Here is a 25,627-nt window from a genome sequence, read left to right on the forward strand (position 1 = left end):
TTCTACATCACATTAACGATAATTTAGTATTTTTCGACCATGCCTATTTCATTGTTTTTTGTGACTTTCAGGATTGTCATCCAATGACTCGAGTCCGACTTGAGTCACGATGAAAATGACTTCAAGTCGGTCTCGAGTCACAACATTATGACTCGGACTCGACCCTCAACACACTGACTTGGACTTGAATCAGTGGTGAATTGAAAATGAGTCGACTTGAACTCGAGTCAAGACTAGAAAAGTGAGATTGACCTGTGACTCGGAACCTTGCAACTTGGTTACAACCCTGTTGACAATGCTGTGTGTTGATCGCGATATCATTTACACTAACGTGGGTGCTTGCATTACATTTTTTGTATGCTGCGATACTACTAATCTATATTTCAAGGCTGCAACGATGGAAAATAGTATCAAAACTTTAATTTTCGTTAATAAATTAATGGACCATATAATTTCAGTATTTGAAAGAATTATCTCTCACTACTTGGTTTGAATCATTAAAATTACAACTTTATTCAGATTATCCCCAGATTTAGTACTGATATACTAAGAGGTTACTTCAATTTTATTGTGAAGTTTCAATTACACAATATGCCTTTCATTTGATAGTTTGTATCGAACATATTGTAGTATATAGGAATATTAAAATGAATCTATCCATATTGCTGTGTGTTGCGCTACTCGTGGCTGATTGTTTATCCGGAAAATCATATTACGACATCCTCGGAGTCGAAAAGTCTGCCACGCTGAAACAAATCAAGTCAGCGTACCGTAAAAAAGCAAAGGAAATGCATCCAGACAAGAACAAAGATGACCCTGAAGCTAACGATAAGTTTTCTGAGCTCGCGAAGGCTTATGAAGTCTTATCAAAAGAAGATTTGAGGAAAACTTACGATAAATACGGAGAAGAAGGCTTGAAAGATAAATTAAATGGCCGTGGAGATGGTAGCGACGCTTTTAGCAGCTTTTTTGGTGATTTCTTTTCGTTCAACTTCGGTGGAAATCAAGGTGGAGAACGTGAAACCCCAAAAGGCGACTCCATTGTGTTACCACTTCATGTGTCGTTAGAAGAAATATACATTGGTGAATTTGTTGAGATTGTAAGATACAAGCCGACCGCGAAACCTACGTCTGGCACTAGAGAATGTAACTGTCGTATGGAAATGAAAACGATACAGCGAGGACCCGGCAGTTTTCAAATGATGCAGCAGCGCGTATGTGACGAATGTCCGAATGTCAAGCTTGTTAACGAAGAAAGAGTCTTGGAAATGGAGGTTGAAGTCGGCATGGAAGAGAACACGAAATATACCTTTTACGGTGAGGGCGAACCTGACATCGACGGCGAACCTGGTGATTTAGTCTTCGAAATTATTATCAACAAACATCCAATTTTTGAGCACAGAGGATTGGATTTATACACGAACATCACGATATCGTTATCGGACGCACTTTTGGGATTTAAAATGGAAATGAAGCACTTGGACGACAAAAAAATCAAGGTCGAACGGAAAGAAGTAACGTGGCCCGGAGCTAAGATAAAAAAACGGGGCAAAGGACTTCCTTCGGTCGAAAATAATAATATCCGCGGTGATTTATATATTACATTCGATGTAGATTTTCCTAGAGGTGAATTAACGGAAGAGCAAAAGCAAGGCATGAAAGACTTACTCGACATGAGCTCGACTCAAAAAGTTTACAATGGACTTCAAGGATATTAATTCTTTACGTTAAAGCCCAAGTATTGGTATTGTAGCTGAAGTTTGTGATGGTAAACCACGGCTGCTGTAATTACTCGAGTATAAGAAGCACTTTCGTTATGTTCATTTTATAGAAAGGTGTGTCCTGCAGTCGACCGCAAATTTTGTGTTTTTGTGTCAAAATTACGTGGACAAAATATATATTAGTCCTGCGTGCGGGTGCGTCTTATACAAGAGTTATTACGGTACCTTTGGCGCTAAATTCTGTCATCATATATTGCTCTGTGAATAAATGTACTCATTTATTAAGGCCAGGCTTTCTATTGGATGAATTGGAACCAAATGCTCTGATTTTTCAATGAAAAAATTTTGGTGGATTTAATTTTGGTTGAGGCTACAATACCGAATTGAATTTTCATTCGAATGTTCTGTTGTCAACAAGCTCCCATAACTTTTTGCGATCTGGACACTAGTTGAGAAATTATGTTTGAATATTATATGCATATTTTGGTATCACTTAAGGCAAAATATTCTCCTACTAGCAGAAAGTTATTGAGGTTGAATATTTCGCTAAACAAATTTCTCTAGACTTTGAATGTGCACAACTCTGATCCCAAACCTATGGGGTTCACTGTGTGAGGAATACCTTAATTTCTGGTGTGTTGTCTGTAGAGGCGCTAAATCGTTATTTATTTTTCAGAAAGTAATAAAATATCATGTTTCGTTGAAAAAAATGGATTCTTTCACAATGAGCATGTATATTTCGCATGAATGCTGTGTCATATGTGTCAGTCATTTTGGATATTTTGTTTCCAACAAAATAGGCTAATATAGCAAAGACCTTCAGCCTCAGTTTTGGAATATCCTAAATTATTTCTTTTTTTGAAATATCAAACTGTATCGCTGTTTCGTTGGATTTCTGAGATGCATCTGTGAATTCAATTTTGGTGTTGAAATTTTCAATTCTAGTAATATTCTAAATCCCTCTGAGATAATTTAGTCCTATTTTCTGATCATTTTGCTATTCAAATTCAGTTAAAACTGCTACTATGAGGTACAGAACTTCAACATACAATTGAATAGTGTATTCATATTGAAATAAACCTGAATATTTTCTGCTGACACTCGTCAGGGGTAATCGTCACCGACTAGTAGAGAATTGGAAAGAACATTGCATACCAACAATCGTGTAATATTAAATTGCAGTTTGAAGTATCTGTGAAATTGTTAAGCAGCTACAATTTGACACAATGTTTATGAGTATAGTCCAATATTTACATGTATGATGCAATTACTATCCCAAACCAATGTACCCCTGAAATGCAATCAACAAATCCTAACTATCACATATATTTAATCTATTATGTACTGTTACATGTGGAACGCTAGAACCCAATTTTCAGTTTATATGAAACACTGGTTCTAGGACCGAAAATGTGATGTGGGTTTTTGCCGGATTCAGTTTCGTACAAATTTTTGAGCACTGTAGAGTCCGTGTTTTTCGTCGTTGTTGATTTTTGCTGCTTTAGTAAAATAAGAGACGTCGAAAGGGTTGATTGATTTCAATGCATCCTCTCAACTGAAAACTGCCTTGAAAGTTTGAAATGTGTGTTCTCAAATGATTGTGCCCACCCCTACTGATAAAGACTCGGTCTTTTTCAACACATATTTTTGGGCTTGTATGTGATATGTGAAGGAATTATTACTTTGCATGTTGTTGGTGAATTTGGTTGTCAAATTGTGGACGCTATTTCTGAATTTCCGGTAGCTTTTTTAATCGATAGATGATCGTTATTTATTCTACTTCAGATTTAGGTTATTTGCTAGGAAAGAAGCTTCCGGAATGGAGCTCAGGCTCCTGCAGTTTGTATTTCTGGCTTGGGTAAGCTGATTTTTTCCTGTTTTTCAAAATTTTTCAAGTCGACTCGATAATATTTTCAAATCGGCTCGAGTCGCGTCTCAAATTTCAGTTGTTGAATACCTTCATTTTGTGATTTGATATGCGTGATTGCATACGTCAGTGTTGAGACGACAAGAGTTGAGTCAAATTTTTTATCTGACTTGAATCTAGTAACTTTACAAAAATGACTAGACTTAGACTATTTAGCAGGGCTGTAATGAAGTCACAAGGTTCTGAGTCACGAGTCGATCTCACTTTTATAGTTTTGACTCGAGTCAAGTGGAGTCATTTTCAATTCACCGCCGATTCCAAGTCACGGAGCAGAGTGTAGAGTCCGAGTCATAATGTCTTGACTCGAGTCCGAGTCCAAGTGATTGTGTTGACTGATCAGTTCCGAGATAATGTCATGTGAAACTCGCTTTTTACAACTCTGCTCTGTGATATCGATAGCTTCCCATTCATAATACACTAATTTTCCTCACTTTTACTAATTTTTGGTAGCATTTTCAAGTACCAGTACCGATGGACGAAATAAGAATAGTGTGTTTACTTTACTATTCGAAATTACAATGAAATGCATGTCTCGGTAGACCCAGACTCGATTCAAATGACTTGGCCCGAGTCGTGCGCAATGACTCGAGTACAAGTCGAGCCAATGCACAAATTGACTCGAGTCATTTTTCATTTTAGGAAAACTAGCATTTGCCATTCTTTTGGTTGTGGTTCGAATGTTAGTTGGAAAACTCTGTAACTAACCTATCCTAAAGCCAGTCTAAAAAACTGTAGCTATAAATCTAATCCTGGTCTTAATTGTGAAAAAAACCTGTGTAGCTATAATTCGAATCTAATTTGGAAGAGCTGAAATTTCCCTAGCTAACCACATCTGGTTATATGTAGGCAACTGATTACGTTCTTATCACTAGGTCCAAAGCGTCACCTGCAGTGTGGAGCCTCTGAACGCGGCCCAATGCGCGTCGCTGGGGTTCAAGTCTGGCTTGATGTGCGGCCTATGCAAGAAATTGAGCGATTTCGGACTTGAAAAGCTGGAAGATGACTGCATGAAATGTTGTCAACGCGAGGCGGAAGACACAGAAACAAAGGTTTGTGGTTACATACGTTTTACTCTTCCGACTAGTTTTGGTTTACTAGGATTTGAAATCCTAAATTTTGTAGTCCAATAATTTCGCTTCTATGGGTTGGAATTGAGCCAAATTCGTTGTGCATCGTTTTTTCAGACAACCCAACAAACTCATGGGGGAGCCAGTATAATTTGCTGTTTTTATTTAATAAATCCGAAACTTTTTCTTCCCTAGCAATGCATCTAAGGTTGGAATTGAGGCAAAATTGGTGTGCAGCGTTTTTTAGGCGGCCCAACATCTTTATCAAGTCGCCAGTAAAATTTGAGAAAAAAAAGTTATTTTTGATCAGTCCTAATAAAGAAGTGGTGATTATTGTCACTTGTTTTTGAAGCAAAAGTATCTCGAGAGTAAAAATCATTAGCACTAGAAATAATCACGCTATGAATAAGAAGACGGAGCTAAAAATAGTTTTGTAACTGATTTCCTCCGTGATACCAATAGTGATTTGTGAATATAGTTATTCTTCAATGACAATGCTTAGCACTGTGGGTTCTGATGACCGTGTATTTCTGCCAGAGCCACTATGCTATTTTGGAGATATGCAAATGAGAATTGGAAAGACGCCCCCATATCGACGGTAACAATTTTGTACGGGGTCTGGTATCGTGTAGTGGGTTTCATGGAGTGCATGACTACATTTTCACGAGATGATATATATTAATATATATTGTACAAAATCATTACATAACCTATGTAGTGTTACAGATGGGGCTGGGTACGTGGAGTAGTGAGAGATTACTCTTTTGAGTACTGAGATTCCACGCTCCTTACCACTAAGAGTTAGTTTATAAACAAGAATTATAGTTTCGGTACTATTTTGCATTGTGGAAGATTTGAAACTTAAATTCGTGATTGACACACAGCATTGTCACAAAGTGCAATGAAATAGGCATGTTCGAAAGCATACAAAATTATCTTTAATGTTATGTACAACCGGCATTATATTCTTGGTAGACGCATGAAAGATACGTATTTTTACAGGTTCTTTATCTTTCATAATGTCCTGACATCATCATGCCCAGTCCTAGTTATCAACCATTTATCGCGAGATTTGCAATTCGAGTATCTAATTGCAAATTTATTTGTAGAAATACGCATCGGCCCTGCTCGAAGTGTGCGGATGAAAAATCGGACGATACCCCCAAGTTAGAGGTATTCCTAATTATTTGTTATTAGCTATTAAATTTTGTGGCCCCGATTTCAATGATTTGGAAATTACGTTGGTCTATGTGCTGGAGCTCTATTGGTCTGGATTAGAGCCAGACTGATATTTGATTTTTGAACAGACAACCACAACTCCCCTTTATGGATAGCCCCAATGTATTCGGCCGATTTAAAAAGTAGCTTCAGGCGCATTTACGAAACTTGACAATATTTATTTTGTGCATGAACTGAACTAGAAAGGCTGCATCTGGACGCCTGTAAGGTATAAAAAATATATCAATATTCCCAGAATAGAAGTTAAAGATTACAGTTCTGATTCCCTGCCACCATGTTGTGACCAAACTGATAACATCGGTCGACTCGAGTGAATTTGTTGATCGACTCGACTTGGACTCGAGTCATTGGTATGACTCGAACCAAGTCATATGACTCGAGACTCAGACAGCCAAGACCGACATTTCATTGTAATTTCGAAGAATAGTAAAGTAACCACACTATAGGGATTCGTCTATTGGTACTGGTACTTGAAAATGCGACCAGAAACTGCTAAAAGTGAGGGAAATTAGTATATTATAAATGCGAACCATTTGATATTATCAAACAAAGTTATAAAAAGTGAGTTGAGCAAGACTAACTGGAAACTGATCAATCAACACAATGACTTAGAATCGAGTCATAATACCATGACTCGGACTGGACCCTCTGCTCGCTGACTTGGACTCAGACTTGACTCGGTGGTGAATTGAAAATGACTCGACTTGACTCGAGTCAAAACTATAAAAGTGAGATTGACTTGTGAGTCGGAGCCTTGTGACTTGGTTACAACCCTGGTCATAATACTGTAAAATTTAATGCTCTAAAACAGTGATTCCCAACCTTTTTCGATGGTAGGGCCAAATTTCGAATTTCAGAGTACGGCCCGGGCCGCACGATTAACAGGGCAATGAAAGGAACCCGAAATAGTCACCAAAATATGAAAATTGGCATTGTTCCGAATATTCGCTTGACGCCATTGGCCATTATGTTGCCGCGCTCCCGTTGTTCAGAACAATCAACCTTTGCTGGCTATTTCGAAGCAGTTTTATTGCCCTGGCGAGATTTCAATTCGCATTCTTGGAATCAGTGCTACACTTGCTTTCGATAAACACCGACATATCAAATTATTCGGACGCTTGGGTCGCGAGCTATAGGACTACCAATGATGCTGCTTTTTACCGGCTAAGCGGTACGCATCTCAGCGTATTCAATCTTGAGTCACTTGTTGCACATCTATCCGTAAATTAGTCATCAATACCCAGGGCCGTAACAGCACTTCGTCAGCCCCCCAAAAAACGTTTCTCTTGGGCCCCCCCAATAGGGTGATAGACCGAACTTCGAAGTCCCCAGACCCCCTCAGTCTAGATGGCTGTTTACCGCTATTTATCATCTAAATCGGGTGTCCGTTTTAGGTAGCTTTTGTCGACAATTTTCTCGATAATTCATGATTGAATCGGTCAATATAATCAGGAATTGCATATATATTGGTATCAATTTTTATCCTCACTCTGCTCACGTAATCAGATTGACAGGTTGAGCCGAGTGAGTTGTGCTTGAAAAGGTAGGACCACTCAATAATAATTAGACATCTTCGGGCGTATACCCGGTGGCAGGAACGAAACAGCACTTTGTCAGGCCCCCCAGAACAGTTAGGTCTTGAGCTTCCTTAGGGTGATAAACCGAACTCCCGTGCCGTTGTTCGCTTCTGCCACGAAATCAGGATCCCCGTTTAGTGAGCCAGCGCAGTGTGCAAAAATTTTCGATCATTCAAAATAAAATAGGTCAATAAGATCGGGAATTGCATATATATTGCTATCAATTACTTGTCCTCTCTGCTCACGTAATCAGATTTACCGGTAGAGCTGAGTGAGGTGTCTTGGAAACTGTAGGGCCCGTAAATAATAATTAAACATATTCGGACGGGCGGACCCGCTGGTACGACTTCGTTACATTATGTTATTTGTTATTTCGTGCCCTCAAGTCTGCTATATCCAAAAATATAGAATCGCCCAAACGTACTAAACTGAAGACGATTTCAGATTGGTAGTTCTTCACTGGCATATAATTATTCCCTGTGGGATGGTAGCCTATTTGTCTCGTGACGTTCAGATTGCCAAGACAGGAACATTCGGCGCCAGTCATTTTGGCGCCTATGTTCAATCATACCTATATGTATTTTGAATATACATAACGAAGTTTTCGGTCAGCGTAAGGGCAGTCCTTTTCGGCCAAGGTTTTCTCGCTGCCGATCGTTCTTGCACCCTTCTTGGAGTCGCATGTTACATGGCCTAAAACTTTATATTTCTTCGTGCGGCGTGGCGCGGTAATGGCTAACGCCGATATGCCCACTTCTATAAATCTTGCTTATTTTATCTTGGTCGAAGAGTACCCAATAATTAAGGTACTTGGAAACTTGAAATCGCGCACAGCGCGAAAAATTTTTGAAAAAGTTGCATTAAATTTCATAAAATACTCTATAATTTATGCTAATCCACTAAATAATTTTGGGCCCCCTTCGAGCTCGCTACCCCCAATGGGGGGCTTGGGGTGGGGGGGCAGTTACGGTCCTGTCAATACCTCTAATCATACCTATATCTAAATTTGCATTGAAACAGCAGTGACGTGATCTTAGCAGTCTACTCACAACTGCAATCCTAATTGAAAATTCCCGACTCCAAGCCAAGCAAGAGTATTTTACAAATATTTTTTTTTCATAGATCGATTTCTCAATATTGTTGTGGGGGCCGCAAGAAGGCTAGCTGGGGGCCGCATGCGGCCCTCAGAGCCACGGTTGGGAATCACTGCTCTAAAATAAGAGTGTTATCAATTCTTATCCCACCGATTTTATTTGCAGAGTTTGTGAAAGGAGAGAAGTCAAAAAGATTTCCTAATTTGAAAGTGAAGGTGAGATCTGTGCTGCTAATGATTTGGAATTCCAGTGTTGGGATGAGTCGCGTTTATTAAATTACTTGACCCAACGTATGGCCTGTGAGCATTATTTTCAACGACTTTCCTGAATAGCCCATGCCTCACGACAACTTTGAGCTGGGTCTAGCCAACATGCATTTCCAACTGCACATTATATCAAACCGAATATATTTGGCGAGTTTAAACCGACTCGAAATTAGGAAATTCGGGTTGACCTGACGTTACTCGTGACTTGAAAATTGGGGCTGGACAACCAGATAACTTCAGCTTATCCAAATTAGATTCGAATTATAGCTACACAGTTTTCTGAAGAGCTTGTATATTGATATCGAAATGAGCCTGAATATATTTGGCTGACACTCGTCAGGGGTAATCGCATAAATTTCATGCTGGTGACGTCATATTTTGTGATACGATTGTTGATATACGATGTCCTTTCCAATTTCTCTACTAGTTGCTGACGATTACCCCTGACGAGTGTCAGCCGAAAATATTTCGGTTCATTTGAATATGAATATACAACCCAACACTTTTTTCGAATTAGATTAGAATTACGATCACGGAATTTGCAAAAACTGAATTGAATTACAAGCTAGGAAGAAATACAATAACAATGAAGTTTAGTTAATATCAAGTCATAATTCATCCTCTCAAGCACGAAAATTGTAAATGTCTGTACAACAATGTTGGCTCGTTTCACGATATACAGTTCTCAGATAGAATTTTCAGAAAAAGCAGTGATTATATTAGAATTATAATAACAGCATAGAAACATTTCACAAATTAGATTAGAATTACCATCATTTTGCTATAATTAGACACACTTGTCCGCGATAGCAGACTGTATTTTCTTATATCCAGTACCTACGTGGACAAGACCCAATCATCAAACTTCTAAATGAAGACGAAGAGGTCCAGGACACGTTAGATATTTCCGCCTGGGACACCGACACAGTCGAGGAATTCCTTCGCGAAAAACTGGTCGAAGTGTAGAATATTTTTGGTCAAAAAGTTTTTCCGAACGTATTATCATATTATATGAAGCTGCCCTTTGTGTCGGATTATATTGCTAGCAACCGGAGGTGGTCGATAGTGAAGTAATTCCCTTTTTAAAGTACTTGAGTAGGTTTTGACTTCTATTACTACTTGAGCAGCAGGGCTTACTACTTCTGACCACCTCTGCTAGTTAAAGGGGCGCTGCTCTCTAAAAATGATGTGGTCTCGAATTGAAGGACAAAACGAAAAAAAAAATTTGGCTGCAGCCGTTTTCTTTAGAACACACCGTGATGGAGCTGTAATTTATTGAAATTTCCACAAAAACTTCACGCTCCAGCAGGCATACAGAGATCGAACTTTGTATAGTTGTCAGCCGATGTTATGAAGCAAATATGTCGTGCATGTCCTAAAGAAATAGAATACACTAGGCCCGATTTTGACATAAATCTGACTGAGCATCTTCCGTTGAAAGCGGTACCTAAACCACCTTGGCGTGTACGACATATTTCCTTCGTAACATCGGCTGACAACTATATGAAGTTCGATCTATGCGTGACTGCTGGAGCGTGAAGTTACTATTGAAATTTCAATAAATTGCAGCTCCATGACGGTGGTGGCGTTCTGACGAAAACGGCCGCGGCCAAATTTTTTTTTGTTTCGCCCTTCAATTTGAGACCACATCATTTTTAGAGTGCAGTGCCCCTTTGAAGTTAATGTGATGATGCTTCTATGCATTTTGCACAACATATTCGGGAGTTAATTAGATTTTGAGGCTTGTTAATTGGTTGCAAATCCATGGGTTTGCGATGATGTTGAATGTTATATGCTCGAAATGTAGCGCTATCATGAAGTTATGAAATATTTTTTGATATTTGTAAACCTTGTTACGCGATTAGTACTGTTTCATGCAGTTTGGCAGTAATTGACATGCACTTTTTGGAACCGGTAATGCCAGGATCCTTTATGGGGGTAGAGGTGATTGTCGGCACTGGTTTTCAGAGTAACTCATGGCCAATGCAAAAAGATCAATATTGTCTCTTTGTTTTGGTAAATTCAGCGCTAATTTATGACGGCACTTCGTTAAACCTTCCGGTGCAAGCTGCTTGATGCTGTAGCGTTGTTCGTGAGTGAGCGAGTGATTATGTTATATTATTGTGTAACTGTTTGAGAATTTCAATAAATGAAAATTGATGTAAATTTTGTTGCTCTATGATTCTTGGAGGTTTTAGACAGAATTTCTCTAGATTGCAGTGTTGTGCGTGTACACCAGTGGTTCTTAACCTTGTTCCCTCCATCGCCCCTTTTCAAAATTTGCCTGGGTCTGGCGACCCGTGTTTAAGGACTGTTGTAAAACACAATGGGTAAGTGGTCGCAGTCTGGAAGGTCTTTACTATTAGAAATATTTCGCGCGTGATTCGATCCCGAGGACCACTCGACTAATCAACGATATAATAATTGTATGTGCTATATTCGGGATCAAATCAGGGTTGTTATTTCTAACAGCCATCGGGTACGTCCGCATACCGTCTTGTTCGAGCCTGATGTACACATCCCAAATTCACCTCTGCAATTGGCAACACGGGGAAGTTAATTGCATTGGGTTTTGTTTTATTGCTTTGTTTGACTGGTAAATCAACTGAGGATGTGGTAGAGATCTTTGCTCACGTTGAATTTAGTGCTGCACCCAGCTCTTAACTTAACACGAATGTATTCCAAACAAAGCAACTCATATTATGTAACGTTCATGTGTGTTGCTGGTCACAAAATTGAAGAGTATCATCCTTTATGTTACGATGAAGAAATATTCTGACGATGTAATTTTGTAGCTCCCAAATATAAGTATATTCAAGTTGATCATTTTGGTCGGAAAGCTTCAAAGCATCTTTATTGTTCAAAGGGGTACAGCATTGTCTCTTCAATTTCGACACGTTGTGCGTTGCGGGATACAATAGACCTAGTTTTGTGGAAAATAACCAGATCCAGCATGACGTGAGTGTTTTAACGGGGAATTGGCGATCCAAAAGTACACGCACTTCATTTTACATGAATTATAATAAACCACTGCATTCATGGCAACAGCGCATCGGTAAAATTGGCGCCGAGCACGACGAAAAATTTCGAGATTTGACAGATTTAGACAAATGTTAATTCGCAATGAGAACTCAGGGTATATAGAACTATTATTCTATAATCATATGCTAGGCTTACCATATTTTGGAAATCTAAAAAAAGGATACTTTTTCAGAAATTTCAGACTTGCAAAACCGGAGAAGAATTCTCAAAAACCGGTGAATTTTTCCCACTTTGTGATCGGTTGCCTAAAAAAAGGTCATCTTTCCGCTCAGAGCTCAAAATACCATTTTTCTCTCCACATTGCCAGGTGGCCAGGACTAAAAAAAAGGTCATCTTTTCGCTCAGAGCTAAAATCACCGTTTTCACTCCGAAATACCCGCCGGAGCGTCACTTCTGTGCTAATTTGCGGCATATCACTCGCAATTTGCTCTAAATCTTACCTAAATTTTCAAAAAAGAGGACAAAAGGGCGTCCTCCGAGGACACTTTCAAATAAGAGGACAAATCCTCTTAAAAGAGGACGTATGGTAAGTCTATCATATGCCCCTACTACACCATCTACTTTGACACCATTTTTCTTCAGCACCTCCCATATCGCCCCCTGTAAAATCCAAATCGGCTGGAGACAAGGCTAAGAACCACAAGTTTAGAGTTTAATATCAATTTATTATTCGATTGTAAGTTCTGTGGCTCCAACAATGGCAGTCTTACCGTATTCAAAAGAAATCTCATTTATGCCTGAACCACCGTTGTAATGATTTGAGTTGCACTGTTTTGTTGACTTGACAAATTCTATACCATAACATAACATAACATAACATGGTTGGGTTATATTTTTATCTGAACAAGTCACACACAATGTACAATGCGATGTCATGAACAGATAGGAGGATGTAGAACGACACGCATCAGTAGCGATCCTTTACTCTAACATCCACCTCGGCCTAGAGTGCCCGATGTCACAGTTCTTTTTCGATGTTGATCTCTTTGAAGCCGCGGCCATTTCTACTAGTTCTTTTCCATTCATTGTGAGTGCTTTCTTTCGTCGGGTCTTTTTTGTCGCCGTAAGAACGGCAACGGCAGGGGAAGAGGAGCACAGATAAACCTCCGGCGGGAATCGAACGCGGTTCGCCTGCGTGCTGGGCGCTTATCGTAACAACTACACTATCTCCCCTGCCCCCACTTATTGAAGTGTTGTATATCAGGTCCGACAATTGAAGAATAGGCCTAGAACTTGAACTCAAGTCTTCAACACTATGACTCGGAAATGACTCGACTCGAGTGAGAATTCTAGCAATAAAACTTGTGACTTCGCTATAACCCAGGCCTGAGCTGTCCACAAAACATTAGTCGCCATCATAATATTTATTTGAAATCGTCAGTAACTATAATATAATCGAAACGTCACACTCGTACTGTCGCAAATCCAGTCTCCAGCAGGCGGACGTCACTGTTCTGAAAGGTAGAAGAAATAAATGTAGAGTTTTTTTTTAATTAGACTAAAATTAGAGTGATAAGACAGCCTTTTTCTCAAATAAACTACGGGCTTGGCTTCATCATTTGCAATATCAACTCACCTAGGACTGTTAAAATAGCTTTGCTCGTTGCGACACCTTTCGAGTTCTCCGCCTTGCATACATATTCTCCCGAGTCGTCGTAGAAGCTCTCGTTCATGTACAGCGAGTATTGCGTGCCCTTGTTCATGTACTGATAGTCAGGGCTGTTCCGTATCAGCCTGTTCCGGAAGTACCACGTCACCTGAACACAATTACAGAGTTGAATTCCAAATCAGAGGTATCCGCAGACTTCCTACTAGACTTATTTAGGGCAAGTTTTTGCAACTTTTTTTTACAGCTTCCGGCAGTTTCCTAAATACTCGTAAGATATGTAGAATGCTGTTTTAAGCTGTTTGAAGGAATCTTATAGTGCAACTTTATGCAACTTTAGTCCATTTTATGCAACTATTTGCAACGTTTTGCAACTTTCTTCAAAGTATTTTTGATTTTGGTGAAATACACGGCCAAATTCGACTGAAACACTGTAAATCATCACCGAAGTAACGCTTTTACGGGTATTTCGAGAGCTGAGTCGGAAAATTGACCTTTTTTTTCAGCCAATCTGGGAATTTGACCATTTTTTTTAGTCAACCGAGCAAAATTTGGTCAAAATGCAACATCTGCAACATTTTTTAAAAATAAATGCAACTTTCCACGGATTTAACTGCAACAAAAACTTGCCCTACTGATTACCAATCTAATAGGTCGACAGTCATCTAACTACTGGTGTTTTTCAGTAGTTCTAGTTCTAATTTGGATTTTGAGTAGTGATTACTTCAAATTCCAGTTGTATATTTTGAAAAGTGAGTCGCTCTAGTCCATGGGTTCCCAAAGGGTGGGCCATGGCCCACTGGTGGGCAACAGAGCTATTTAGAAAATTTCAGAATTAATGTAAGTTTAGTTATATTTTTTCATGTTATTCGCTAAAAATATATTCGTATTATCTAATCATACGTAGGCTACATAGCTACAAAGCTTTTCATCCGACCCTGATTAGACGTAGTGGCACGTATGAAGTCAGCATGTACAAATCGAAAACGTTAGGGAGAAACGGTGGCTTTTTCTACTGGCTATGACAACCTACGGTTAACAGCAACTAAAATAATTTCAAGCGTATAATAACTGGAAGATAATGCTGAAGTAACCAAGTATTCCGACAGCGTCATATGCCGTATGCTGTTGAAAGGGGTATGCAATGAACTTGCAATGAAGTGAAATTGATGTACAGATTTACTGTACTTCGTCAGGCCGTATTATTGTAAGCTAAAATAGCCATAATTGCAAATTATTAGCAACTTCTGGCGGAGGTATACCGCACCACCTCAACGAATCTTCATAGATTGAGGATTTATCGGAGCGCAATAATCTTTGAAGTCGGTTTAAAATGTCCGGCATGGAAATCATTGTACATACTGAAAGAGTCACAGGAACTGATTGTATCGTTGGATTGAATATTCTGACAACTTCAGTTGTTTTGGTACAAGACATACAAAGTACATAATGCATATTGAAAAATCTTTCTTCACTTCTCTGTAGTACCCCATCCACCAATGAATTGTTCGATGCTGGCCTAGAATGATTATAATGTTCTCCACAATAGTATCACTAGAGTCCCAATCACACAGTGCGGGGATCATTGTTTCGCGACGCGAATGGAGCAGTGGACGAAAATAATCTACTTAGGAGTTATAGCTTATAATCTAACAGGGCCGTAACTGCCGCATCCACACCCCCAATTGGGGAACTCGAAGGGGCCCAAGATTATGACGTTGGTCGTTTGTCGGAGGATATTTATTCAACTTGAATTTTTTTCGCGCGATTTCATGTCCCGGGAAATCGAGATTTAAATATCATTAGTTAGAGAAAAATGCGCAAATTTGAGAGCAATAGGCATATTGGTGCAGTCCATGACCACGCATTAAACAGGATTATGATTCAGCACATTTTTAAACCGCAAAATGGGCCACGGCCAAGGAAGGGCTGAGAACCCCTGCTCTGGTCCTAATTCTAGTTCTTAGAAAACACAGATGTTTACTAGTGAGCAGTTCTAGTTCTAATTGTGGATTTCAAAAAGTGAGTAGTTCTAGTCATAATTCTAGTTCTATATTTTGAAAAGTGATAGATCTAGTTCTATTTCTAGTTCCTAGAAAGTGAAAAAGTACATACCATATTCTAAGTCTATTCTTGCCTAAAAAAATTTGCAAACTGTCAAAGAGAAGTGGAAGTGGTCTAAAAATCATACACACTGGAGTAGAGTTTGAGCAGGCATGATATATTTGAGTACTCGGAAAAAGCACCAGTACTCCGAGACTGACATCCTGCGATTTCAAACTGAAAATAAAAAATTCAACTCACCCTGGGATGGGGGTCAGCGTGAATGACCGCGTCAAATCGAACCGGCTTGCCCTCGGTCAGTGTAATGTTGGTCAGCGTTTCCGTGAACCACGGTGCCCCGGTGTAAGGGCCGCTACTCCCGCTGCTAGTCGTCTCGTCGCTGGCTTGAGAAGAAGTCACAGCTGTCGTAAAAAAGCAGGGGGTCATGAAGCTCTGTGCTTGAAGATAAATGAGGTTGCAGGTCACTGTGGAGACACTCACCACGGTTTGACTAGATAATTTTCTGCTTTAATGGAGTAGACTAGAATTAGAATGACAGCTACACAGTTTTTTTTTCAAAATTACACTGGAATTAGAATTATAGCTCCACCGTTTTGTTCTCAAATTAGATCGGAATTATAGCTACACATTTTTTTCAAAATTAGACTAGAATTAGAATTATAGCTACACAGTTTCTTTCCAAATTAGACTAGAATTATAGTTATAAAGAGCTATACTGTTTTTTTTTTCCAAATTAGATTAAAGTTAGAATTATAGCTCAGCCGTTTTTCCCAAAATAGATTGGAATTATAGTTACACAGTTTATTCTGAACTAGATTAGAATCATAGCTACACAATTTTTTTTCAAAATTACACTAGAATTAGAATGATAGCTACACAGTTTCTTTCCAAATTAGATTAGAATTAAAGTTAATTGCTATACTGTTTTTTTTATGCCAAATTAGATTAAAATTAGAAATATAGCTACACCGATTTTTCCCAAATTAGATTAGAATTAGAATCATAGCTACACAATTCATTTTCAAAATTACACTAGAATTAGAATGATAGCTACACCGTTTCTTTCCAAATTAGATTAGAATTAGAGTTATAGCTATACTGTTTTTATTTTATTTCAAATTAGTTTAAAATTAGAATTATAGTTACACCGATTTTTCACAAATTAGATTAGAATTAGAATTACTGAATCCGCAAAAACTTGGAAATTTAAATAAATTATGATTAATAAACACAAAACTCGGGTTCAATTTAGTTCGTTCTCCTAGCAAATGTCTGCACAGCAGTTTGGCTTGGTTTTCGTAAATTCAATTAGAATTAAAATGCGAGCATAGAAACATTTCACAGATTAGCTAAGATTACCAACTTCCAAATTCACTGGTAACCAAATTCGTAACAAAAGATACACGGAATAGATTTCTAGGGGAATAAAATGTTAATATGGCAACACTATGAGTACAAGTTTTAAAAACTATTTATGATCTCACAATCGTCTTCACTTCCCTTGCTCGAGCTAGAGCCAGTCGCTTCATACGTTTGGATCTGAAATATAATTAGAGCAATAGAATTAGGAAGTGTTCAATTCAAGACCGGGTCAAGTCGAGTCCAAGTCAGTTAGTGGAGGGTCAAGTCCGAGTCATAGTGTTTTGACTTGAGTCCAAGTCATAATGTCCACTGTCCAGTTTTCAGTTCAACACACTTTCTTCAACTCTGCTCGAGTGATATAGAATGGCTCGCATTCATAATATAATAATTTTCCTCAGTCATACCAGTTTCTGGCGTTAATTTTCAAGTATCAGGACTGATAGACGAAATACCAATAATGTGGTACGGTAACTTTACTATTCTTCGAAGTTGCAATTTAATGTCTGTGTTGGCCGTCCTAATCTCGAGTCCTATGACGTGGTATGAGTCATGCATATTGACTCGAGTGCAAGTCGGGTCAATTCAAAAATTGACTTGAGTCGAGTCATTTTACGCATTTACCAAATTCTTACATTGTCGTCTTCCGAGTCATATTCCTCCTCAGACTCAAAACTGGCGCTTTCCTCCTCAAAATCAGCTTCAGCCTCCGCCAACTTTTCCCGAAGCATTTTCAGCTGAAAAGCCAACACAAATAGTAAATTCATCGCGGCCGCACCCAAAAAGCGTCGGTTTTGGAACATTTCTATTCTGATACCAAACCATTTGCAGATTTGCTTATGCAATATTTTCAAGTGCATTGTTAGATACGCCGTTGGCAGTTTAAGAGCGAAATGGTCACCTCAGATTGGCTACTAAAAATGTTCCAAGCCTTCTTTTTAGAACTACTCATTTGAGCACTCGAAGTAGTTTAAAGTCTTTGAAATCGCTACTTCTACTACTAATTGAGTACCTACGACACCTACTCTGACTATCTCTAAAAACTAGCAGCCTGGTGATACTGCCTCGATGCTACTTCTCTCTGTGGAGCTTATTGCAGGTACAGAACCTCAATACAAAATTGAATAGTACATTTATATTGATGTGAACCCGAATATTTTCGGCTGACACTCGTCAGGGGTAATCATCAGGAGTTAGTAGAGAATTGGAAAGGACTTTATATATCAACAATCGTGTCAGAAAATTTTATCTCACTGGCATAAAAATTTGAATAATTGAAGGCTCGTTATATTATTTTTAGATTATAACAATTCTCGATTAAGATTACGTTACCTGCGCTTCTTTCGCAAGATACATTTCCTGTTGCTCCACCGTCATTCTGCAGAATTTCGTTTCCATAATTCGCTTTTGTTCCGTCTCGCGCTGGGCCTGAAGGTTTAAACCGAATATCTCATCGCTGTGGCGATTATTATATTACGATCTAAACTCGAACAATTCCGACCAAAATATCGAACATGTGGATATTCTCCCACATCAAAAAGCCTTTTTTTGACAATATTTCGACGGATGAAGGACTTGTGTCGTTGAATCATTCATTATTGTACAAGAATTACCTGAAGCACAACAACAACTATGATGAACAGATAATTCTAGCCGTCTAATTAAAGCAAATGCAGGCAAACTAATTTGCAAAATGTTTCCATGCTCTCGGTTTCATACTAATCTATTTTCTGCTTTCCTGAAAATTATACAGTAGAGCTGTAGAATGCGAAGCTTGTCAAGTTTGGTGTACAGGCATTTCATAGGAAAAGAACTTAAATTTTGTCTTTAATTCTAATTTGGAACTTCATTGGCTTTCCAAGTTTTTGCGAATTCAGTATCGTGCCAATATTAATTTATTCAAGAAAAAGTGAAATTTTTTTAGCCGTCCATCTCTCCATGCAACCTATATAATTCAAACGCTAATATCAAGGGGTTTCTTATCTCATCACGGTGATATTTTTCATCTCACTTGCAGTACGGCTTCCATTTGGTCGCGAACATTGAGTTTGTTGATAGGCCGATGGATCTGTTTCCCGGAGCTTTCTTCATCATCAGAGCCGCTGCTGTCCTGAAATATCATATATATACATATGCTATGTAATATTATAATCAGGTCAGGGCGATTTTTTGACTTGCATTTCGTTTGTATTGTAGCCTACATGTTTGTACTGTAGGTAAACTTATCAATTGACATTTTACAGCTTGTAGCCTACTTTATAGGCCTACCGTTGTAGAAGGCCCATTCTGAAATCATAAATGGTCAAATGAAATAAATAGGTTGACCTGGGGTTATGCTCAACGTGCCGCAATATCCAAATTGAATCAATACTGCGTGGGCATTGCATGGTTCTTATATCAAGGAGCGCATGATGAAAAATTGCGATGTAGACAACATTGTGAAGCAACACGGTGTGTCACCAGCAGTGTACGCAAAACTTCAGTGTTGTCAGCCAACAACTGCTGCTGTTGAATGTTCTTTCTCCATCCTTGGCAAGCTTCTTAGTAATGACAGACACTTTGCACCCGAGAATGTAGGAAAGTATCTCTCGTACTTCAACAAATTTTAATTATTTCTACCATAATGCGTGATGTAACTACTGGAATTCTTCATAGGTCCAGATTTTGTTAAAATATAGTTTTTTTCAGGTGAAAATTAGTCAGTTTTCAAGTCAAAAGAGTTTTTTTTCAGGCTAAACTACTTCGTAAGTGCAGACAGTACAAACTATCAGTAGAACAATTTTAACATTATGTGGGAAGACACTTAATTTACATACCCAAGGCCAAAATTTGGTCAAAACATAACTTTTTTAAGGTCACAAAATGTCAAGATTATGATTTTTTAGGTCAAAATCTTTCGTTTTTCAAGTCAAAACAAAATCGCCCCTAATTATATTATAATATAAACTGAATATGATCAGGGAATATGTCCAAACTACTTCAAGTGGAAATAGAAAATGAATGTTTTTATGTCGATTTTATGCATAAAAGGCGATGAAAACTTGCTAAAACGATTTTTACTTTTCAAAATCCAAATTATAAAAATCGGACGGTTTTGCCTAAAAGAGTGTTTGGGTGGCAAAAGCTGTGTGAGTAACATATGATAACAATCATCTCATAAAAGGCAGCCGACCCCGAAATTTGCTCCGAATTCACGGAATCTCGCGACTCACATAACTTTCTTTGGACGACTGAAACCTCTTTCTCTCTTCTTCCAGTTCTCTCGCTTTTTCTTCCTTGCGTCTCTCGTTCTCTCTCTCCTGGTTCAGTCTGGCGATCTCGTCAAATTTTATGAATGTGGTCGAAAGTTTTTTGGGCCGCGGTTGAGCCACTTGCGGGGTCGGCACCTCGGAACGCTCCTCTTTGTCGCTGTCCTACAAAAATTTTCAATTTCCATTCTGAAAATATCTGATTTTTTCTCAAATTATTTTTGCAATTTCAAATTACATCATTACAGACAGGGTTGTAACCAAGCCACAAGGCTCCGAATCAGAAGTCAATCTCACTTTTATAGTTTTGACTCGAGTCAAGTCGAGACATTTTCAATTCACCACCGAGTCCAAGTCAGCGACCAGAGGGTCGAGTCTGGGTCATGGTATTATGACTCGAGTTTGAGTCATTGTGTTGATGGCTTAGTTTCGAGTTAAAGTTTTGTTAAACCCAATTTCTATAAATCTCTTTGGCTAAACATTTATAACATACTAATTTTCCTCACTTTTATCAGTTTCTGGTCGCATTTTCAAGTACCAGTACCAATAGACAAAATCCCAATAGTGTGGTTACTTCACTATTCTTCGAAATTACAATGAAATGACGGTCTTGGCCGTCTGAGTCTCGAGTCATATGACTTGGTTCGAGTCATGCGTAACGACTTGAGTCCAAGTCGCGTCAATACACGAATTGACTCGAGTCGAGTCATTTCCGTATTTTCGGAAAATGACTGGAGGTAAGTCGAGTCATCGTGACTCGAGTGGAGTCATTACAACCCCGGTTACAGGCAATTTTAGTTGTCTGGTTAGAGCGAAAAACTGCATAGCTCTAATTTTAAATATAACCCAATTAACAAAAGGTGAAAGTATCCTTTTTGTGTAATCATATGATTTGAACCCAATCGCTTACATTCATCAATTCTCTCTCGTATTTGAATCTCGTCAACTCCTCTTCGATCTTTTTGATTTTTCTCTCCTGCGACTCGATCCTCTCCTTTTCCAGTCTCCTTTTCTCCATTTGCTCGAAATTCGTCAACGCAGGCGGCAATTTGTCGGGGCAGTTGTTATCGGCGGCCGATTCCCCGTCAGATTCAGAACTCTAAAAAGGAAACACTTGTCGGTTGTGATTCACAGCACGTTTCTCGCAAAAATATTTTTAAAATATCAAGTCCGAAAAACATTTATTAGTCAAATAATATCAGACGCGGTCTATAACGAATTACAGCGGATTCGGCATAATTCAGACAGTTTTGGTCGAATTATGCAGGAAATCAATTGATACATGTAAAAATAAGTCAAAATTAGGTCAAAGTTGTAGCGTTAGGTAAAAAAATGTCAAATTGTTAACAAAGTTAAAACTTATTTGCAACCTGCGTTTTGTTTGTATCATAGATTTTACACTGTCGGTGAACTTATCATTTGACATTTTACAGCTTGTAGCCTACTTCATAGGCCTACCGTTGTAGACGGCCCATTGTCTGCTCATCTTGAATCGCAAACATTCAAATACAACGAATAGGTTGACATGGTGTTATGCTCAACGTACCGCAATATCCCAACTGAAGCAAGACTGCGTGGGCATTGCATGGTTCTTTTATCAAGAAGCGCATGATGAAAAATTGTGATGTAGACACCATTGTCAGAATGTAGCAACACGGTTTGTCACCAGCAGTGTACACACAACTTCAGTGTTGCCAGCCAACAACTGCTGCTATTGAACGTTCTCTCCATTCTTGGCAAGCTACTCAGTAACGACAGACCCTTTCTACCCGAGAATGTGGGAAAGTTTATTTCGTTGTAGGCTACTACAGAAATTTTTAATTATTTCTCCCATAATGTGTAATGTAACTACTGGAATTCTTCATAGGTCCAAAATCTCGTGAAAATAGAGTTTTCTCACACGAAAATTTGTCAGTTTTTAAATCAAAAAAGTTTTATTTCAGGCCAAACTACTTCGTAATACCAGACAGTTCCGACCAGAAATGAAGATAAGTAGTACGATTCTAAGATTTTGTGGGAAAACATCTAATTTACATACGTCAGGTCCAAATTTGGTAAAAATTAGGTTTTCTAATGTCAAAAAAAGTCAAAATTGTGATCTTTTAGGTCAAAATCGTTTGTTTTATAGGTAAAAAAATCACCTTAGTCATATAGAATGTGTCGAGTGATATGACTTGGTCGAGACATGCAAGATACCTCGATTACAAGGCGAGTCAATACACAAATTGACCCGAGTCAAGTCGAGTCAACAAAAAATTGCGAGTCGAGTCATGACTCGAGTCATTACAACCCTGCAAAAAGTATCCGAGTGCTCAATCTGTGTTGTGCTAAATTTCACCTGGTCCTGAAATTTGCGAGCCTCCGCGAACAGCCTTTTCTCTTCGTTGAGCTGTTTCAGTTTGAGGTCGTACGCGTTTTTTCTGTCGTTTTCGATCCTGCGTTTTTCCATCTCCTCGAAATCAGTTCTGTGCTTTGATAATTTGCCGGGAATAATTTTCGGAGAATTCGAATTATCGGGCGAATCGCTTTCCTCCGAGGAAGTACACTTTTCAGTTTGTTTCGCTTCTCGAAATTGCCTTTTTTCTTCCTCCAACTTTAACTGGCTCTCCTTCTTAATTCTCTCTCTCTCTTGTTCTTTTTTTCGTTTTTCCAACACGTCGAATTCGGTGAAGGATTTGTCGAGGCGACTCGGCTTTTTCGGCTTTCGAATATTCGCCGACTCGTCTTCGGACTCGGGTGCATCTGTGTTTTCTAGCTTGAAAACAGAAAAATAAATTGGACTGATGAAAAAGTATTATCGCGCGAATATTTTTGACTGTATGCTCAAGTGATGTTGATTTATAGATTATTTCTACTTCTGTTGAAGTAACAGTACTCAATCTCAGTAGATTTTGCTAGCTCGAACGATAAATTTTGGATTTGAAACAATAGTATTTACGTTGGGTGGTTCTAAAATTACACTGGTCAAGAAAATGAAAAAAAAAATCAGGCAGAAGATCTGAGAGCCGTTTTGGGGTTTTTGAGGTTGCTGATTACGAACATCACCTTAGTTTTGTCAGATTGGCTCTTTGTCACGAGATATTTACACCCCTAAAAAAGCCCAAAATTACTGTATTTACCCTTAAATATTTCACATGGTAGGAAGAAAATCGTAGTTTTTTTCTACTTTTCTACTGCGCATGAATAACTAATTGAATATGAAGAACCCTCATGTCATTCTCAGTCATTCTATCAATATTAACATGACATGATGCGAAATATTTGTTTGCCAAAAAAGCAGTTTGTCAAGCATGAAAATTGTACTTTTGCATAACGGAAATACATATTCTCTTGTATCAATTGGTCATTCTACCTAGATTATAGAGGAGCATAAAACTATAAAATTTGTACTTGGAAGGCTTAACTACAATATTCATATGCGTCTCCTTTTTTGACTGGTAAATGGATAATTTTCCGCCGAGTCAACAAAGTGGGTATACCTATAGTAACCCTATCGAACGAGAAGATTAAATCTGGTATCTGGTATATTCGAATACCGATGAAAGATTACAATTTCACATTAGGAAGGAGTTCACTGCCTGTAATTTATCCTAAGCTTTTTAGATGACCATAAAGAACCACAAAGAGTTGGTCCGAAAATTCCTAACTGCATATCGAACACTTGATCACAAACATGAGCATAAAAGTTCACTACCTGTTTAGAAATCTTGATAAATTTCCTGATCATCATCCAGGGGAGAGGCTCAACCAAGACATCAGAACAACAAAAGAGAGATATCAGGGCAGATGAGATGAACAATTGAAAATGATATGTCAGACCATTGCCGGAACCTTTCGAGAAACTGCACTAAATAGCTTACAGACGAAAATCGTACAAAAAAAACAATTTTGATTTAAAATATATCAATAATATGATATTCCAACTGATTATTTCAAATTTACAATAGGTGGTGGACGTAAAACTGATTGAATTAATGCCACGTTATTTGAGTGTCAAGGTAAATAGCCTACTAATGTACATGACTGGAGTTTATTTATGTACATGATATCCGTGAAAATCTGTAGCTATGATAAATCTATTACCCCTGAATATAGTGCTGTTGCTGTATTTTGATTTAAAAGAGTCTTCTGCGTGTAAAAATAACAAGTAGATTGATTTTCTAAACTTTATAGTATGACTGAGCTGATTTTATATCTAGTCACTACCCCGAAAATGGGGGATTTTGGTCAAAATAGCCCCATGGGTTATCTCCACAACAAGAGCCAATTTGAAAAAAATTAAGGTCATATTCGGAATCAGTACCCCTCAGAACCCCCAAAACCACTCTTACTTTGTCTGCCTAAAAATATGTGTTGACCAGTCTTATTATTTGAAGAAATTGCGAAAATTCGAAATTCTGCAATGCAATATCTTTGCTTCTGCGGGCTGGATTTGGGCCGAATTTCTCATGGATCGTTTTTTGACACAATTCTACAATCTTATGGTGTAGCAAGTGAAATTTAAAAAGAAAATTCCACGTTTTTGAATAAAATCTTAATGTTCTAACTCTAATAGCTTCGCTTCTACGGGTCGGAATTGAGTCAAATTTGGTGTGCAGCATTTTTTAGCCACCTAACCATGTCATCAAAAAGCAAGGTTGTAATGACTCCAGTCACGATTTTTTGGTGACTCGACTTGACTCGAGTCATTGTGCATGACTCGGACCAAGTCATATGACACGAGACTAGACAGACATTTCATTGTAACTTTGAAAAATAGAAAAATATTATGATTGTGGTGAGCAATTCTATATCACTCGAGCTGAGTTGAAAAAGTGGGTTGAACTGAAAACTGAACAGTTAACATAATGACTTGGACTCAGACTCGAGTCAAAACACTATGACTCGGACTCGACGCTCAACTAGGTGACTTGGACTCGGCGGTGAATTGAAAATGACTCGACTTGACACGATTCAAAACTATAAAAGCGAGATGGACTTGTGACTCGGAACGTTCTGACTTGGTTACAACCCTGACAAACAGCCAGTAAAATTTGAAAGTACCCTAATGTACTATGATTAAGGAAAGTTATCTTCAAAAAACAAGTCCTCGAAACATTGGAATCCAGTGTGAAATACCTTCATTCTCCTTTTTTCCTCTTCGAAGATCCTCTTTTCTTCCCTCAGAAGCCGGGATCTCTCCTCCCTGATTCTCTGCCTCTCCTCTTCCATCTTGTGCTGAGCCATGATGTCGAAACGGGTCTTGGAGTACTCCAGCTTGCTCGGGCACTCGCCTGGTTTAGCCTGAGCCCAGAGAGAGAAGAGTGGGAAGAAATTGCGGAAGACAGAATGAATGAAATCGAAAATAGCTCAGCTGAGATAGGCAGAACGATATATATGTATATATATCGAGAGAGAGAGAGAGAACGGGAAACAAG

The 25,627-nt window shown here is 38.5% G+C and overlaps 3 protein-coding genes and 1 long non-coding RNA gene across 7 annotated transcripts in view; 2 read left to right on the plus strand and 2 right to left on the minus strand.

The window, feature by feature from the left end:
• The first annotated feature begins 572 nt into the window (after positions 1-572).
• On the plus strand, positions 573-2,684 carry LOC145435203 (dnaJ homolog shv-like). Its single transcript, XM_080312531.1, has one exon. The coding sequence runs from the start codon at positions 648-650 to the stop codon at positions 1,716-1,718; it is 1,071 nt and encodes a 356-aa protein (XP_080168657.1). The 5' UTR covers positions 573-647; the 3' UTR covers positions 1,719-2,684.
• Positions 2,685-3,506: 822 nt separating this feature from the next.
• Positions 3,507-11,057, plus strand: LOC145435233 (selenoprotein F-like). The gene is made up of 5 exons (XM_080312573.1): positions 3,507-3,579; positions 4,521-4,697; positions 5,825-5,888; positions 8,791-8,840; positions 9,726-11,057. The coding sequence occupies exons 1-5, from the start codon at positions 3,541-3,543 to the stop codon at positions 9,855-9,857; spliced, it is 462 nt and encodes a 153-aa protein (XP_080168699.1). The 5' UTR covers positions 3,507-3,540; the 3' UTR covers positions 9,858-11,057.
• Positions 9,915-25,627, minus strand: part of LOC145435248 (uncharacterized) — an 85,874-nt gene continuing 70,161 nt past the window's right edge. The window contains exon 3 of the long non-coding RNA XR_013913750.1: positions 9,915-10,027. This is a non-coding gene — a long non-coding RNA (uncharacterized LOC145435248). The remainder of the gene's footprint in view (positions 10,028-25,627) is intronic.
• Positions 13,279-25,627, minus strand: part of LOC145435174 (uncharacterized) — a 32,467-nt gene continuing 20,118 nt past the window's right edge. For 3 of the 4 annotated variants that reach the window (XM_080312476.1, XM_080312480.1, XM_080312479.1), the window contains 11 exons: positions 25,329-25,498; positions 22,549-22,965; positions 21,121-21,309; positions 20,175-20,375; positions 18,974-19,072; positions 18,295-18,390; positions 17,598-17,699; positions 17,088-17,142; positions 15,844-16,004; positions 13,510-13,690; positions 13,279-13,387 (listed from right to left, as the gene is read on the minus strand). In XM_080312476.1, the coding sequence (XP_080168602.1) occupies positions 13,380-13,387; positions 13,510-13,690; positions 15,844-16,004; positions 17,088-17,142; positions 17,598-17,699; positions 18,295-18,390; positions 18,974-19,072; positions 20,175-20,375; positions 21,121-21,309; positions 22,549-22,965; positions 25,329-25,498 (1,679 nt within the window). In that variant the 3' untranslated portion in view covers positions 13,279-13,379. The remainder of the gene's footprint in view (positions 13,388-13,509; positions 13,691-15,843; positions 16,005-17,087; positions 17,143-17,597; positions 17,700-18,294; positions 18,391-18,973; positions 19,073-20,174; positions 20,376-21,120; positions 21,310-22,548; positions 22,966-25,328; positions 25,499-25,627) is intronic. The other variant, XM_080312477.1, reaches the window with a different exon arrangement.

The sequence above is a fragment of the Botryllus schlosseri genome, chromosome 3 (genome assembly GCF_051294905.1).
Source record: "Botryllus schlosseri isolate E-star chromosome 3, Bs_hap1, whole genome shotgun sequence".
Classification (NCBI taxonomy): Eukaryota; Metazoa; Chordata; class Ascidiacea; order Stolidobranchia; family Styelidae; genus Botryllus; species Botryllus schlosseri.

What these genes read in the sequence shown, in the direction of transcription:
- LOC145435203 (XM_080312531.1), top strand. Translation starts at nt 648, where the DNA reads ATGAATCTATCCATATTGCTGTGTGTTGCGCTACTCGTGGCTGATTGT.